We start from the raw sequence: 16,413 nt of genomic DNA, 5'->3' as shown, positions 1-16,413 counted from the left end.
AGAGCCAGGAGTAACCCCTGTGCATTGCCGGGTGTGACCCAAAACCACCCCCCCAAAAAAAAGAGAGAGAAAAGAAAAAAAAGAAATATGTAGTGAAGTTTTGAAATGCATTCTGTGCTGTTGAATTTCCCAGAGTAATTTTTTATTATGATTTAAAAGCATACAAAGTGATATAACTAATGCATACAGTTCATGTATTTGTATTAGTAATAGGTCGTAACTCTAGCCTTTTGAGGTGGTCCTGCAAAGAGGGTGTCAACTTTTTTTAAATAACATAATTTTTTAACAAAACAATACGACCTTCATGATTATGTTAGACTCAAGATTTTGAGAAGCTGTAGACCTCAAATAGAGTGGTAAGTCGGTGGTTTTTGTTTAGTTTCTGTTTTGTTTTATTTTGCTTTTTTGGACTACACCTGGCAGTGCTCAGGGCTTACTCCTGGCTCTGTTCTCAGGGATTACCCCTGGCAGATTCGGGGAACCCTGTGGAGTGCCAGAGATCGAACCTAGGTCAGCAAGGCAAGCGCCCTACCTGCTGTACTATCGCCCCAGCACCAGTACGTTTCTCAGAAGAACTAAAGATTTTGGAATGGGAAAGTGATTTTAAAGAAATGTAAAAGGAGCAAGGATCAGTAGAGTAAAGGGAAGGAAGGAGGAACTATCTTGTGTGGCAATAGAATACATCTCTGTTCTAAACTGTCTTTTAAATATTGAAAATGTATTTTATATATGTTGTAGATTTTCATACTGATTAATGCTATGGAAACATTGCTTTTTAGTTTTATTATTGCAAAGCAGCTTCTCAATAGTCCTATTGACATTTTGACTGAGCTAATTCTTGTTCTGAAGGGGCTGTCTTATACTTGGTAACAGTTTTTGTGGTTGCTGTCTCTGCTCACTAGCACCAGTAGCACTCCCTCTAGTGGTGATCAGAAATATTGCCCAGTGTGTGTGTGTAACACCCAAACCACACCAATTGAGATAACTCTGGATAGGAGTGGAAACTTCAGTTTATATTTTATAGTAAGTTATTACTAAATATTGTCTTTCAGCTGCTAGTCTAACAAACCCCGTCTGGTGGTGATTTTCGGATTGTATGTAATTTGTGTTCTGCAGATTTATGTTCTCGTATGATACCAATAAGTAATGTCTGAACTTATTTCTCCCTATGAGTAGAAAAATTTTGGCTTAAGTACGTCAGCTTCCTATTTTGCCAGTATTTATTCTTTCTAATAGTATTTTATTAATGAGTTATTTTCTCTTTCAGCGTCCTTAAAAGTTACTCGTATACCTTTGTTTTAGTTTCTGGAGTGTTGAACTTTCTATTCATATCACTTTTATGGGTTATGTGTTTCTGTAGCCTCATTGTAATTAAGAATATTTAAGAACTTTTTCTTTAATATTGTTGGGTATGCCCATATATTTGCGGAATGAGCAACTTCCAGAGGCATGAAAGGTAATCCAGGGACTCTGGGCTAAGTCCTTCTCCTTTCTCTTTTTAAAAATCAGTTCTCTTCCTAGTGATATGCTATCAATATACCCTGGCACTTCCCAAGTGGGTATCTTAGGGTAAGATCATTACTGGAGTGAAGCAATTACCACTGAAATTTTTGGAGATGTAGATTTTTTTTTTTCTTTTTTGGGTCACACCCGGCAATGCACAGGGGTCATTCCTGGCTCATGCACTCAGGAATTACCCCTGGTGGTGCTCAGGGGACCATATGGGATGCTGGGATTCGAACCCAGTTCGGCCTCGAGCAAGGCAAACGCCCAACCTGCTGTGCTATCACTCCAGCCCCCTGGAGATGTAGATTTTTGAGACCAAGCAAGTGCCTGAAGAGTGGAGAATATTTGAGTAGACACAACATCTTTTTTTATACCATGCTTTTGGAGTTTTAAATAAATCCAAGGAATAAAGGACATTAAACATTAGAGTCATAAAAGAAGAAAGTGGAAATTAATGTTCCTTCTATTCCTGATTCTTTGTCTTAATTTAGTTACTTGGGCTTTTCTCATCATATAAGGAACAGTTCTGAATTTTAAAGCTGTCTTCAATTGTGTTTCTGACTACTCAGCTGCTTTTCATCAGGTTGAGGTAAATCTCTTCCATTTCTAACTTGGTGAAAGTTTTTTTCTCCCTATACCTTTTCTTTATTAACTATTAATGATCATATAATTTTTCTGTCATTTTTGTTACACTGATGAAGTTTTTTCAATGTTGAGCCAGTCTTGCAGATCTCACTTTATCATTAAAAAATATATAAGATCAAAAGAAATCCCACTTTATCATCATATATAATTGCTTTATGTATTGCTATGTTTACTAATTTTGTTGAGAATTTTTGTGACTAAATTTGTGAGAGATGCTTATCTCTATAGTTGTGTTATTTTTTGTTTGTACCTTTTTACTGTCATCAAATAGGTTGGTATTAGGTTAACGCTTTTATAAAATGATTAGGACGCCTGTCCTTTTACATTTTCTAGAATATATTATGTAAAAATAGTGTTAATTTTTAAATGGTTGGGAGAAATCGTCAGTGGAACTATCTGGTCCTGGAGATTTTTGGAGGAGGGAACTTTTGATATAATGAATTTTTATTTCCTTGTGTATAGGTGTATTCGGATTGTGCATTTTTATTTTTCTTTTCTTCCTTTTTTTTTTTGTGGAAGCAAGATTGTTTTTATTTAACAAAATTCATCTAGGAAGACATGAGACATGAGAAAGAGAGGAACTAAGTGTCCAAGAGAGATCAGGGACTTTTCCATAGTGAAAGAAAAAAAGCAGAAAATAGAGATAAGCAAACAAGATATATGTTCAAGGAAGAACATGGACTTGAAAGAGCAAACCTCATTTTTTTCCCCCTTTGTTTTGCTGCAGGGTGAGGCCTAGTCATGCTTAGGGGCTCCTCCCAGAAAGAGATTGATTCGGGGTCACTCTTGGTGGTGTTTGGGGACTGACTGTTTTTCTGAGCATTGGTCTTCAGCTTCCCATGTACAAACCATACACACTAGCTGTCTCACTGACTTTGAGTTTAGGTAGTTTGTGTTTTATGAGGAATTGATTCATTTTTTTTTCAGGTTGTTGAGTTTCTAATAACAAGTTGTTTCTTTAAGTATCATTTAATGCTTCTAGGGTCTGTATTGACATTCCCATACTCCCAATTTTATCCTTAATGTTGATGATCTCTTCCTTAATTTTTTTTTAGCTTCAGAAAAGGTTTTCTAAGTGTATTGATTTTTTTAAATAGCCAGTCTCTTTTGTTTCTTTGTTTTTTATTTTCCTATTTTCAGTTTTATTAATATCTTTGTTTTTAATAATTTTCTTCCCTCTGCTTGCTTCAAGTTCATTTTACTCCTCCCCCTTTACTTTCTTTAGATGGGGACTTAGAGTATTGATTTAAGACCATACCTTTAAAATCTTCAAAATTGTTGTAAAATACATAAAGTTCCCTGTCTCAGCCATTTTATAGTGTGCAAGTGCTTCAGTAGTGCTAAGTACATTGTAGTGCCATCAGTCACTGGTACTTCACTTACCTTATTTTTATATATAATTTTGTTTGCTTTTGTCTGGGTCCATGTGCTGTGTGCTTGGGCTACATCCAGCTCTGAGCTTTGCGGCTCCATGGCATCCTGGCATTGAGATTGGTCCTTTGAGCTCTCTCTCTGGCCCTGTTTACATATTTTTAAAATAAAGTGCTATACAAAATTCAACATTGCTTTTGTCTTTGGTACTAAGTTTTTATTTTTATTTTTGTTTTTGACATTTGTTAAGATTTAACAGATCTTCAAGACTTGGTAATCCATTCATTATTAATAAATGAGCTGTTCAACTTCCACAGCTTTGGGTCTGTCTTTTATTGATTTCAAGTTTGACTCTGTTGTTATCAAAGAACAGACTCTTTAATTTGTTGGTGTTCAGACTTCGCTTTTCATTTCCTTATCATCTAGCCCCAAGGTTCTGATTCTTCTTTCTGAATATGTTGTTTCCCTGCCTCCAGTACTATTAATTTTTTGTCATCCCCAGTTCTATGTATAGATCTGACATTGTTCTCTCCTTGAGAACCTTTTACTGGAACTGGGCTGAACCTCATTGTCAGAGAAGAAAAGTTTCTGTCATAGAGGCAAAGGGGGGCAGGGCGGGGTAGGAGGGAAAATGGGAACATTTGTGGTGGGAAATGTACACTGGTGAAGGGATGGGTATTGGAACATTGTTATGATTGAAACCCAGTCATAAATTACTTTGTTACTATGTATCTCATGGTGATTCAACTTAACAAAAATTAAAATAAAAAACCTTTAAAATTAAAAAATATATACATATATAAAAAAAAACATTTGCCCTACCTGTGTGAAGCCCTACTGCTAGTGCTCCCACCCCCTCGCAAAAAAAAAAAAAAAAAAGAAAAGAAAAAAGAAAAACCCAAATCAAAAACAAAAAATCCAACCCTTTACTGACTTATGGTTTACAGTATCAGGTTGGTAAGGCCTCCCTTCCAAAATAAAAAAATGGTGAGCAGTTGGGTATGTATAATGAATACTTCCTATGTTTTGCAAAGAGATTCCTGGAAATTTTTCAGCTAATTGATGTTTCATCCTCTGTAGTTCTTTTCTTAAAAATTACATGAGAAATGGATGATACTCATCTAATTCAGTTTTTGGTTTTTTTTTTAGTGATTTGAGTTGATCAGTAGAGGGTGCTCTTACATTGCATTTTAAAGGGTAAAGTTTCTTATTATTACTCACATTCAAACTTTCTACTTTTATAATTAGACTTATTTTAAGAGATTAGTTCTTGGTACTCCTGAAGAATACTGAGGCTGGTTTAGATTTTATACCAGAGGTAATAAAATTTAGAAAGACTTGTCAAGGATAGAACAAGAATCTCTAATAGCATATTAGATGGGATGATAGTCCTAGTAAACTTGGAAGGTTCTTTTCAGTGCTGATCTTAGAGTCTGGCTGGCTCTCTGACTGCAGATGTTAGACTAGAGTAAACAGCACCTTGGCTGATTTCAGAGCATATCATGTTCGCTGCTGCTTGTGCCAGGGTATTGTCTCTTTTATCAAAATAAAAGAAAAAAATATGCAAAGAAAAATGAGACAGTTAAATAGTTGAGAATTGAATTTAGAGAAAATGAGCAATTAAAGGAAGAGAAAGAAAAGGAATGAAGTGGAAGCAGCAAGCACGGTAAAACTCTGGTGCAATCCGACAGGTGCAGGGCAGTGGACTGGTCTTTTAGCTGGTTGGCTCTCTTCTGGGATGTATTCCAGGTTCAAAATCTCACCACTTCCCTTTCTTATTAAATTTAGGTTACATTGGCAGGAGTAGCAGCCCAACAGCCAATGGCAACATGATTTTCTTATGTGGTTTCTGCTGAAGTGGTTTCTATGTTGTGGGTTAGAAGCCTTCTAATAAAATTACATATAGAATGCTTGTTTCAGAGTTGTGCAAAGTAGCACTTTTGAAATATTTGACAGATAAAACTAAACCAGTTATAGTAAGAGAAATTCAGTACCTTAAATTTTGCCATTCTTTTATTTGTTTAGATTTTCTTGCATATTAATAAATTTGTCAGACACAGTTTTAAAACCAGTTTTGTTTTTGTTTGTTTGATTTTTTTGTTCGTTTTTGTGGGTTTTTTGGGGGGACTTAGGCCCACACCAGGGGTTGCTCAGGGCTTACTCCTGGCTCTATACTCATGAATCACTCCTGGCTGTGCTTGAGGACCATAGGGGATGTCAGAGACCAAATTCAGGTCTGTCATATGCCAGGCAGCTGCCCTACCTGCCATACTATCTTTCCAGCCCCTAGTTCAGTTACTTTGTTTGTTTGGGTTTATTGTCCTGCATCAAAATTGTTCTGATGTAATTACTGCGCATCAGTGCAGTAGACTTTGACAGTAGAAATTATTTTATTCGTAAGTTTTTCTGACTTAGGTAAATTTTTTTGGCGTTCGGATTTTGGCCTAAACCTGGTGGTGCTCAGGGCTTACTCCCTGCTCTGAGCTTTAGGTATCACTCCAGGGCTTAGAGGACCATACAGCATGCAAGGCAAATACCCTACCTGCTGCACTGTTCTCAGAGCTTTGAAAAATGTATTTCACTTTTGTAAATAATTTAGAGAAGAATAATGTATGACTTTATTAGAAATTTTCATAAATATTAAAATTTAGTCGGGAGAGCCTGACAAGCTCCCTGTGGCGTATTTGATATGCCAAATACAGTAACAATAACAGGTCTCATTCCCCAGATCCTGAAAAGAGCCTCAGATCTCTTGGGAAAAACTAGTAAGGAGAGGGTGCTAATATCTCAGGGCTGGGACGAATGGAGACATTATTAGAGCCTGCTCAAGTAAATCAATGAACAACAGGATTACAGTGACAGTGATACAGTGATTTAAATTTAGCCTATAAATTTTCACTATCTGTTTTTCTGAATTTGAATGTGTACTTTCCTTAAATGTGCATTTCCTTAAGTAATAGCTTAAGTCTTACATTCCTGTAGACTTCTAAGATACGCTAGTTTATTATTTTTTGGCTCTTAATTGCATTTAACCACAGTGTTAGATTTTAAAATTCTTTGACAGATCATTTTTTGGGTTATTGATCTTACATTTTTAGAATGAAGAATACCTTTTCATTTTTACTCTTCTAATTCTTATCACCATTGTACAAAATCATTTGCTTTTAACATTTGTCCAATTACTGTGAAATAAATTGCAGTGCACAAATAGTATAAAAGGTAAAAGAATACTGTCACACATCCTTGTAGCAAACTGGAGAGGCTGAAGTATTTGTCATAAAGTATTGTTTGCTTAAATTCTACTATTGAATGCTGTGGATGAGAATGTCATTTACTCAGAACTATATTCACTACTAATTCTTGAGTTCTATAAATTTAATAGGATACCATTATCTTAAAGACTTAGTGGTCTGAGATTTAATTTAGTTTTTTTCATTGTCATCCTAAGTATTGTTTTTGGGCAAAGTCTTATGGTTTATTCAGTTGCAAAGCATCTTTCTCTGTCAGCTTTATCTTTCTTGTTACAGGTTAAAAAATTAAATATTTTGAATTTTCAGCTATTTTAATGATAGACTCCAAAGATGGTGTCTACATTCTTATTTCATATTTTATTGATATAGGATAGTGTTCTCTAGGCAATACAATAAGAAAATGGAAGGACTTGGAGAGATAGTACAGTGCATATGGCACTTTCTTGCACGCGACTGACTCCGCTTCAATTCCCATATGGTCCTTCAAGCACCACCAGGAGTGATTCTTGTGTGCAGAGCCAGGAGTAACCCCTGAGCATTGCCAGGTGGACCAAAAACAAAAACAAAAACAAAAAAAAAAAAAGAAAGAAAGTGAAAGTAGGATATATTACTTTATCTAGGCTTGCCAACGTATTATTTTGGTTTGGAAATGATGACATTTTTGAAATCATTTCTAGGGTGTTGAAATAATTCCTGGAAGGATGAAATCACAAAATGTTTCAAGACACATAGGAAAAAATAAAGTCACCAAGATCTTACAGTATATCTTAGATTCATAAAAGAATCCAGGGCATACATATGTTACTAACTAGATAGAAAGTTCCATGTGTTCTAAAGGTGGGGTGGCATACCTGGTGGTCCCTTGTGGATGACCATACAGTGTAGAGAGGAAGCCTTGTGCCTGGGAAGGAACTGAGAGTCAGGTGTGAATTCTACCACTTGAGCAACATCTCCAAATCCTTTTTCTTTCTTTTTTTTTCTTAAAAAAAGAAGGAAGTTTTCTCCTTGATTTTTGGAAGACTTTATGTAAGAATAAAAACCATGAAATATCCATTTTTAAAATAGGAAACCACTCAAAAGAAGTTAAGAACCTAAAATTGGATCCTTTGGATCTTTATAATAACTATTTTGTGGATCTTTATTGATTTATACATTGTTTAATGTTTTATTGATTTATATTGTGCTCAAGTTTTGTACTTTTGGGCCTTTTAAAAAACACTGAGTTTAAAATATATTTAGTGGTTAACTTGTATGCTCACCCAAATAGAGGCTATTTTTTATATGATGCATAATTTTATATGATACAGATTGCTTTAAGATTGTCTTTAACATTAGAGTTTGCCTATAGTTTCATTTTTGAATGCCAGAGAATGCATGCAACACTGAGTTGCTAATCATTTATGGATCAGATCACTGGTGAATTCATCCAAAAGATCAACTACACAATCTCTTCAAGGAATTCTTTAGTTGATATGTAGCACTTCAGAGAATTGGAAAGCAGTGTGCTGTTAATTTAACATTCATTCTTAACCTAGTTGCAGACACCTAAGAGGGACAGCCTAAAAATGAAATTGAAGACTAAGAATGGTGTATATTGGCACCAGAGGTAGCGCAATAAGGCTGAATCACGCTTAGTGAGCAGGAGACCCAGGTTAGATCCATGGCCACTGCATGGTCCCCCAGTTATCCCCGGGAATGACCCCAAAACAAAAGAGAGGAGAAATTATGTGAAGCCTGCCATCTATTAAGAATTCAGCCAGGAAGACCAGAATGTGATAGAATCTATTATTTACATAGAATATAATATGTCTAATTGTTATTTTTATAGTCTTTGATGCCAGAGGCTTATCTGGTTTCAGAAATTCCTGAGGGAAATATTCCATTGTTTGTGGTATAAGATTTCCTTTAGTATATAGTTAGAGTTTCAAAAGATTTCTGATAGATTCTGACTTCTTTAAATAGAAGTTCAAAGGTTATTATTGAGATACAACACATGTGTGACTAAAGATACCTGTTGCTTTATTTTACTATCAGAGCATTCGTTCAAATAAATACATGATTGCTAGTGACTGACGACTTTTTGACAACTATAATATTTTAAGAGTAAGATAACAGTAATATTAGCTATTATTTAAATCTTGATTAAGTAATATATAGGGATTACTGAGAAAAATCAGGTATGTATTTCCGATTTTTCAGCTTTTTGTATTGGAGCCACAACCGGTGGTGTTCAGGGTTATTCTTGGCTCTGCATCGAGGAGTCATTCTCGGGCCACAGTATGGGGTGCCAGGGATTGAACCTGGCCGCATGCAAAGCAAAAGCCCTGCCCATTGTGTTCTTGTTCTAGTCCCCAGGTATTTCTAGGAGCGATTCACTAATATATGGGAGAGAACAGGGCTGTACATAGAACAAGTAGTCCTCCTTTTTTTTTTTTTTTTTGGTCTTATTTGGGATTCTGAATCACTATTCATGAATAAACTATTTGTTGTAGATACCTGTTTTTCTTTTTTTTTTCTTTTTTCTTTTTTTTTTTAGTTTTTGAGTCTTTGGACCACACTGGGTAGTGTTCAGGGGCTATCTCGGCCTCTTTGCTTAGAGTGAACCCCAGCCTTGTTGGGGGGACCATATGTTGACCAGAGTTAAACCAGGGTTGGGTGCTTATGAGACAAGTGCCTTATCTCCAGGTCTACTTCTCCAGCCTCTCCTTATAAATACTTTAAAAGGATCATTTATAAAATAAGGTTTGTTTATGAAATTCTGCAAGGTTTGTATTATTAAACATTTATTATCCTTAAATAGTTTGCTCCACTGCTAGTAGTGGTAATATTAAGAAATGTTCTCTCACTTGGGAAGTCCAAAATTTGTTCTTTTTAAAGATTTAGTGTTAGGTTGCATAAGAATATTCAGTGATTTTAGAATATATTGGCATGTTATTATGTGAAATAAATAGGTTATAATATAGTTTATTAATGATAAGCCTAATCTATTGAGATTCATATACGAAGATAAAAGATTAGCTTATGTGTTGGTAGTAATGACTACAAAATAGGTGATTACATAAATTTTATTTAATTTTCCTAAAACTTTACTTTTTCCTAAAATTCACATCAGTTTTCCTAAAACTTTACATTGTTTTAAAAATAAATATATTTAAAATGTTCGTTGATTATATAAATATTGGGATAATCATTTAGATGCTGCAATGCTGAGATGTAACCATGCTCTTGGTTGATAAGGTATTTTAGCATAGTCCCATTAAGTATATTGAGGCTTTCATGAGAAATGAAATGGTTAGAATAAAATTATCTAATGCCTGGATATTGCTTACTTTATTAGTCCAGGCAAGTATAAGGTAATATAAAATATTACCTTCCTGTGATTTTCAGTTAAAGCCCCCTGATATTTCATGTTAAACATTTGCTGGAAGTTTTATTTTAGCATTGTAGTTATACTTAAATTCTTGTTCTCTCTCAAAATATACTCTTTCATTTTTAGGCATTATCCAATTGGTTTGCTATTTGATCTTCTTGCATCAAGTTCAGCTCTTCCTTGGAACATCACAGTACATTTTAAGGTATAGTTTAAATAGCATTTCCCACTTGTCCCACTTGTGGTACTTAGTAAGTAGACTTAGAGTAGAATTTTTTTTTTTCCTGAGAAGGTTTATTGCTTTTTTTTCCTGACACTTTTTAACTGCTAAACTGCCGTTAGAGTTCATCTATAAAATATTTTTCAATTTGTTCCTGATTAGCTCTTCAAGTATAATTGCCTCTTTGTTGGAGCTTAATGCATTGTTTAATATTGATAGTATTTGAAATGCATTCATTTAAAAGGACAAATAGGAAATCCATAGATTCTGAGAGTAATGGGATCCTGGGATTGGGGAGGGAAAGAATACTTTTGAAAAACTCCAAAGCAAGTTTGAATGAAATGAGACAAAGGATTGAGAAACGATTCCAAAGACTTGATCTAAATTTGTTTTGAGAAATAATTCCAATAGTTTTTAAGGTGTAACTAGATCTTTTTGGTAACCATTTTGTGAAATCACTGCCTGTAGTTGCTCATCTGTTCTTCTTAAGGTACTTTCCGTCCTGTTTTGATAAACTTGAGTTTGAGGATTACTGGCAGTCTTTACCTATCATTTTTACTTTAAATGCTTTTCTGCACAGGGCTTTGTTGCCACAGATTTGAGATTGGCACTATAGAAAATAATGATGTTATTCTGAAACCAATGATTTTCATTTACTGTGTTACCTTGCAAATCAGAAATTGTATATAATAATAATATACTAACTTTATAATGCTATAAAGATTAAATTACTCTAAGTATAATCAGAGAGACTCCAGAATCCCTAATAAGATGGACTCTTACTGGACTGGGGATGTTTTTCAGTGGCAGAGCACCTACCTTTTACTCAGCTACACACATAGTCCCCTCTGCTACGTTTACATTTATACTGATCTGGAAAAACACGAAAAGTAAAATTGTTTGCATGTAAGCACATGGTAAGCAAGGCAGTGTACCAAACTATATTAAATATCATTGTATTATTTAATAATGCACTCGTATTATAAAAATAATACCAATTTCACTTAAAACTGCTCTGGAGGACGTGGTATGGAGAAAGTCGTATAAATTATTAATATTAACTTGCTTGAGAGCGGGGGACATGAAATTACTGATAGTTGAGTCTTAGGCATACAGTATTCCAACACCAATCCCAGCACCAGTGTCAATTTACCTCCACCTGTGTTCCCTGCTTCTTCCTACCCCCACCCCAACCCACCCCCACATTGACAGGCACATTTCAAAGTTCTGTGGTTGTAGTTTGGCTCTCGTGTTTTCAGTGTTGTTGAGTCTATTCTTTGGATATATAGCAATACATTCTCCTACATCACTGGTATAACCAAGGCTTCTGACCCCAATTCTCCCATTACTTCTTATCTTTTTCTTTTCTATCCCTCCATTTCTTCTCAGTCGTTATCTTTCCAAACTCTGGGGTCAAGAGTGATCTAGACATCCCCCCTTTACTACACTACATTTCCTTATCTAGTTATTCTATATACCACAGATAAGTGAGGTCATCCTGTGTTTGTCCTTCTTCTGACTTAATTTAAAGTGATTTCTTCTAGCTCCAACTAGGTTGCAGCAGATTGCGTGATTTCACCGTTCCTTGCAGCTGCCGAGTATTCCTATGTACTGTGTCTATATATCTTCATAATTCATTCATCTGCTCTTGGACACCTAGGTTAATCCCATATCTTAGCTATTGTACTAAGTGCTGCAAAGAGTAATTGTGTGTATATGTCCTTTTGAATGAATGCTTTTTTGTCTTGGGGCTAAATGCCCAAAAGTGGAATTGCTGGGTCTTATGGCAGCTCAGTTCTAAGCTTACTGAGGACTTCAATACTGTTTTCCACTAGGGTTGAACCAGACAACATTTCCACCAGTAGTGGATGAGAGTTCCCTTTTTACCACATCCCTGCCAACATTTAACCACATTTTTATTAGCTTGGATATTTGCATACTTTAACCAGGATGAATTATAGGATATTGAATCTGAAGTAAATGAGATAATCCATCCATTTCCTATTAAGCCAAACATAAAAAGATATTATAAAGTTATAAAATAATGCTCGTATTCTCCCCTAATTTTTGTTATCCTGAAAAATTATTTTTTATGAAAACATGATTTTAATTTAATAGTTAATGGATTTATTCTTAGTAATTTAAATGAATTGCTCTTTGAGGTTCATAGGAAATCAAATATTTTCTTCCCAGCAAAGTTTGTTAGAGAAATTAAATTAATAAGGATATAATTAAGGCAGAATCTTAACACAAAAAAATTTTAGAAAACATTTCAGATTTGCTCAGGCTTCCAAGTGTTTAAATTAGTTACTATTATCTGGCCTTCCTCCATGGCAGAGCCTGGCAAGCTACCCATGGAGTATTCGATATGCCCAAAACAGTTAAAACAAGTCTCACAATGGAGATGTTACTGGTGCCTGCTCGAGCAAATCGATGAACAATGGGATGACAGTGCTACAGTGACGGTGCAGTGCTATCTGGCCTCACTGCAGGAAAATTATTGGCCAGATTTCTTCTCTGTATTAAGTTGCATTTATTTCAAGTTACATCAAAATATAGCTTGCCTTAAAGATTGTTCCCACATATTTGATAGTTTATACTGTTTGAACAAGCCTATCTGTTCTATTGCATTACTTTTGATTGATTATAATGAAACTGAGTAACAAGTTTTCGGGGAGGAAAATCAATGCTTTTTACAAACAGGAATTAAGGTTTATGTTATCAAATGGTGTGTTAGTCTTTTTCTTTTTCTTTCTTCCTTTTTCTTTTTTTTTTTTTTTTCCCTTTTTGGGTCACACCTGGCGATGCTCAGGAGTTAATCTGGCTCTGCACTCAGGAATCACTCCTGGTGGTGCTCGGGGGACCATATAGGATGCCAGGAGGGACCCAGATTGGCCACGTGCAAGGCAAACACCCTACCCTCTGTACTATCACCCTGTCCCCCATTCTTTTTCTTTTTATTACTTTTTTTGGAATACCAGGGATTCAACCAGGTCGGCTGCGTGCAAGGCAAAATACCCTCCCTGCTGTACTATCGTCCCGGCCCCAGTCTTTTTCTTTGATGATGTTGTATTGTGTCAGATGCTACCTAAGCTTTAATCAGACTGCTTTGAGTTTATTTCTTTCATAGTTATTTTCAAAGATACTGATTTTCACTAGATTTTATGCAGTGCTGAAGTCTCCCCTGCCTTGTTACTCACCCCCTTCCCCAACCGCCACACTTGCTTCATTTTGTAGTTTAATTGAATTCTTATTGTGTGGAGAAACCTGTTCAAAACTTCACATAGACATATTTATTTGAATTTTTACATATGTCGATACTAATAATTTGAATTATAATTTATGCATATAATGAATGCATGAAATAAGTGAGTTTTACTATCTAGAATACAGCTTTTCAAACTTTAATGGACATCTGAATTATTTCTTATTAAAATACATTTTTTCATTTTGCTTCTGTAGGTTTCAGTTGAGGTCAGCGGTTAAGTGATTTTAATACCCACAGATAAATGCAGTGTTTATTAAAATTGGATATTAGTTTCCCATGTTGCATTTACAAAACATTGAAAATTTAAAAGATGATCTTGAGTGTAGAACCAAATAACTGGAAAGGTGATTTATAAAATTAATGCTTTTTTAGGTTTTTTTAAGATTTTTGATAGAGGAGTATATTGTAGTTGTTTAGTATAATTGCTTTGAAACAAGTAGGTCTGGATATTTTCCTTCCTTTTTAAATTACTTTCTTAAATAAGAGTTACACTTGCCTTATTAACTTTAAGAACATTATTTATTCCTAAATCTTGATTAGCTTACTGAAAATCAGCTTCTTTGTCCACAATTTTATATTTTGAATACTTTAAATCTCTTAGAAATGTTGAGAGTTGTCTAGTTAGCACACATTTTTTCAACTAGACTTGCCAGTTAACATTTCATTCCCTCTGCTCTATTTCTCTGCTTGTTTTTTTTTCCCCCTTAATTTTTGTTTGTTTGTTTGTTTTCAAAGGTACACAAGCTGTATCTTGCTCTGTGCTTGGAGGCATCTCCTGGGACTCAAACCTGGGCCTGCCACATGCAGAGCGCCTGCTCCTACTCGTTAGTTAACTCCCCAGACCTTTCTCCTTTCTTCTTTGTTTAAAAAAATTATTCCTGTAGACATGCAGCTTGGAAAGTGCATTTAGTCAAAAGATTGTTTACAGTGATTGAAATTTTTATGAAAGTAAGTTAGTGTGATTCAGAAACTGAGGTGAGGACAGTGAGTACTTTAAAATGCTCTGTTCTGTTGCATATTCTAAATATAGAACAGTAAAAACAAAAGCTAACAATAATTTGGTATTTTTTCTCTTCCTGATAATATGGTACTAGATTGGTATATTTTAATAAGAGCAGAAATTTGAATTTTGAAATTGAGTTTGCATTAGCTAAGCAAAACAGGGTAGCATAAGTATTGATGGATCTGTGCAAACACTGCTGAATGATTACAGGTAGACAAAGTAAAAATAGTGTTGTGGGGGTTAGAGTGATAGTTCGGTGAGTAGGGTGCTTGCCATGAATGTGGCCTACCTGGGTTTGATACCTGGCATCCCATTTGGTCCTGAGTACTGCCAGAAATAATTCCTGAGTGCAGAGCCAGGAGTAGCCCCTGAGTATTGTCAAGTGTTACCCAAAAAACAAAAACAAACAAAAAATTTTTTTGTACAGAATTTTTGAAATGTAGCCGTCCATATTGATTCATTCACATAATTACTCCTGGCTAAAAGTCAATTGAGAACTTGATCCACAAATCTAACACCATTATACTCTAGCCCTTATTAAAAAAAGTTTGTCAGTTCCTATTACAGAGTAAGTATTGCTCTCAATCGGCCCTAATAATACTTGCAGTTAAGCCATTTTGGAATCAAGGATGTCCACCAGGCAGAACAGAACTAAAGAAGACAGTGTAACCTAGGTCAGAGGCCCTCAGATTATTTGGCCTGCTGTCTTCTTTTCAGGAAAGCGAAACAAAAACCAACTCAGTGCTCCCCTGGAAATCTACCCTTTTTTAGCAGACAAAGAGAAGATGCCCCCTTTTCCTTGCCCCTGAGCCTACTACCAACACTGCCTCCCCCCAGCCCTCACCCCCCCAATAGTGCCAGCACCATCCAGGGAGGGGCAGAGCCCACTCTGGGAGACACAGATGTAGAGCACTGTACCTTAACCACAGGCACCAGAGTCAGCTGTTACTGGACACGTGCCAAGCAGGAAAATTTGAACCAGAACTAGAGGGGAAAATGCAACCGGCATAAACTGGTCCTGAGAAGCTTTTTTTTTTTTTTTTTTTTTGGGTCACACCTGGCGACGCACAGGGGTTACTCCTGGCTCTGCACTCAGGAATTACTCCTGGCGGTGCTCAGGGGACCGTATGGGATGCTGGGGATCGAACCCGGGTCAGCCGCATGCAAGGCAAACGCCCTACCCGCTGTGCTATCGCTCCAGCCCCCTGAGAAGCTTTTTATTAGAAGCTCAGTGACTTGGACTCAGACTCGAAAAACAATATGGAACTGGAAATAGTAGTATCTGAAGTCAAAGGTTTACTAGATGGGGGGCTAGAGTGATGTGATAGTACAGTGTGTGGGTCACTTTGCTTCCACACTTGCACACGGCTGGCCTGGATTTGCTTCACTGGCACCTCATATGTCCCCCCCAGACCTGCCAGGAATTATCCTGGAATAAGCCCTGAGCACAGCTGAGTGTGCTCCTCCTCCCCCACGCACATTTTGAAAAAAAAAAGAAAAGTTTTACTAGATGGGTTTAACAAGAAACCTTAAGCCTTGGTGAGATTTTGAAGACAGATTTATTGTATTTTTCAATGTGATAGAGAAAAAGAAAATGGGGGATAGACCAGAGTCCCTATTATATTTAGGACAGTAGTATCTGGGACTCTGAACACGTGTAATCAGAGTCTGAGAAGAAAAGAGACAGAATGGGTCAAACAAGATTTTTAAGAGAGTTTTATTTGGGGGGTCAGCGCTAGATTGAAAATTTAGGAGCATTCCTTGCATGCTTACAAACCT

The 16,413-nt window shown here is 35.9% G+C and overlaps 1 protein-coding gene across 1 annotated transcript in view; it reads left to right on the top strand.

The window, feature by feature from the left end:
* Positions 1–16,413, top strand: part of ATG5 (autophagy related 5) — a 121,850-nt gene that overhangs the window by 25,825 nt on the left and 79,612 nt on the right. The window contains exon 4 of the mRNA XM_055135148.1: positions 10,270–10,348. Coding sequence (XP_054991123.1) covers positions 10,270–10,348 — 79 coding nt within the window. The remainder of the gene's footprint in view (positions 1–10,269; positions 10,349–16,413) is intronic.

Source organism: Sorex araneus, chromosome 4 (assembly GCF_027595985.1).
Source record: "Sorex araneus isolate mSorAra2 chromosome 4, mSorAra2.pri, whole genome shotgun sequence".
Classification (NCBI taxonomy): domain Eukaryota; kingdom Metazoa; phylum Chordata; class Mammalia; order Eulipotyphla; family Soricidae; genus Sorex; species Sorex araneus.
This window is presented reverse-complemented; position numbering and strand designations above follow the sequence as displayed.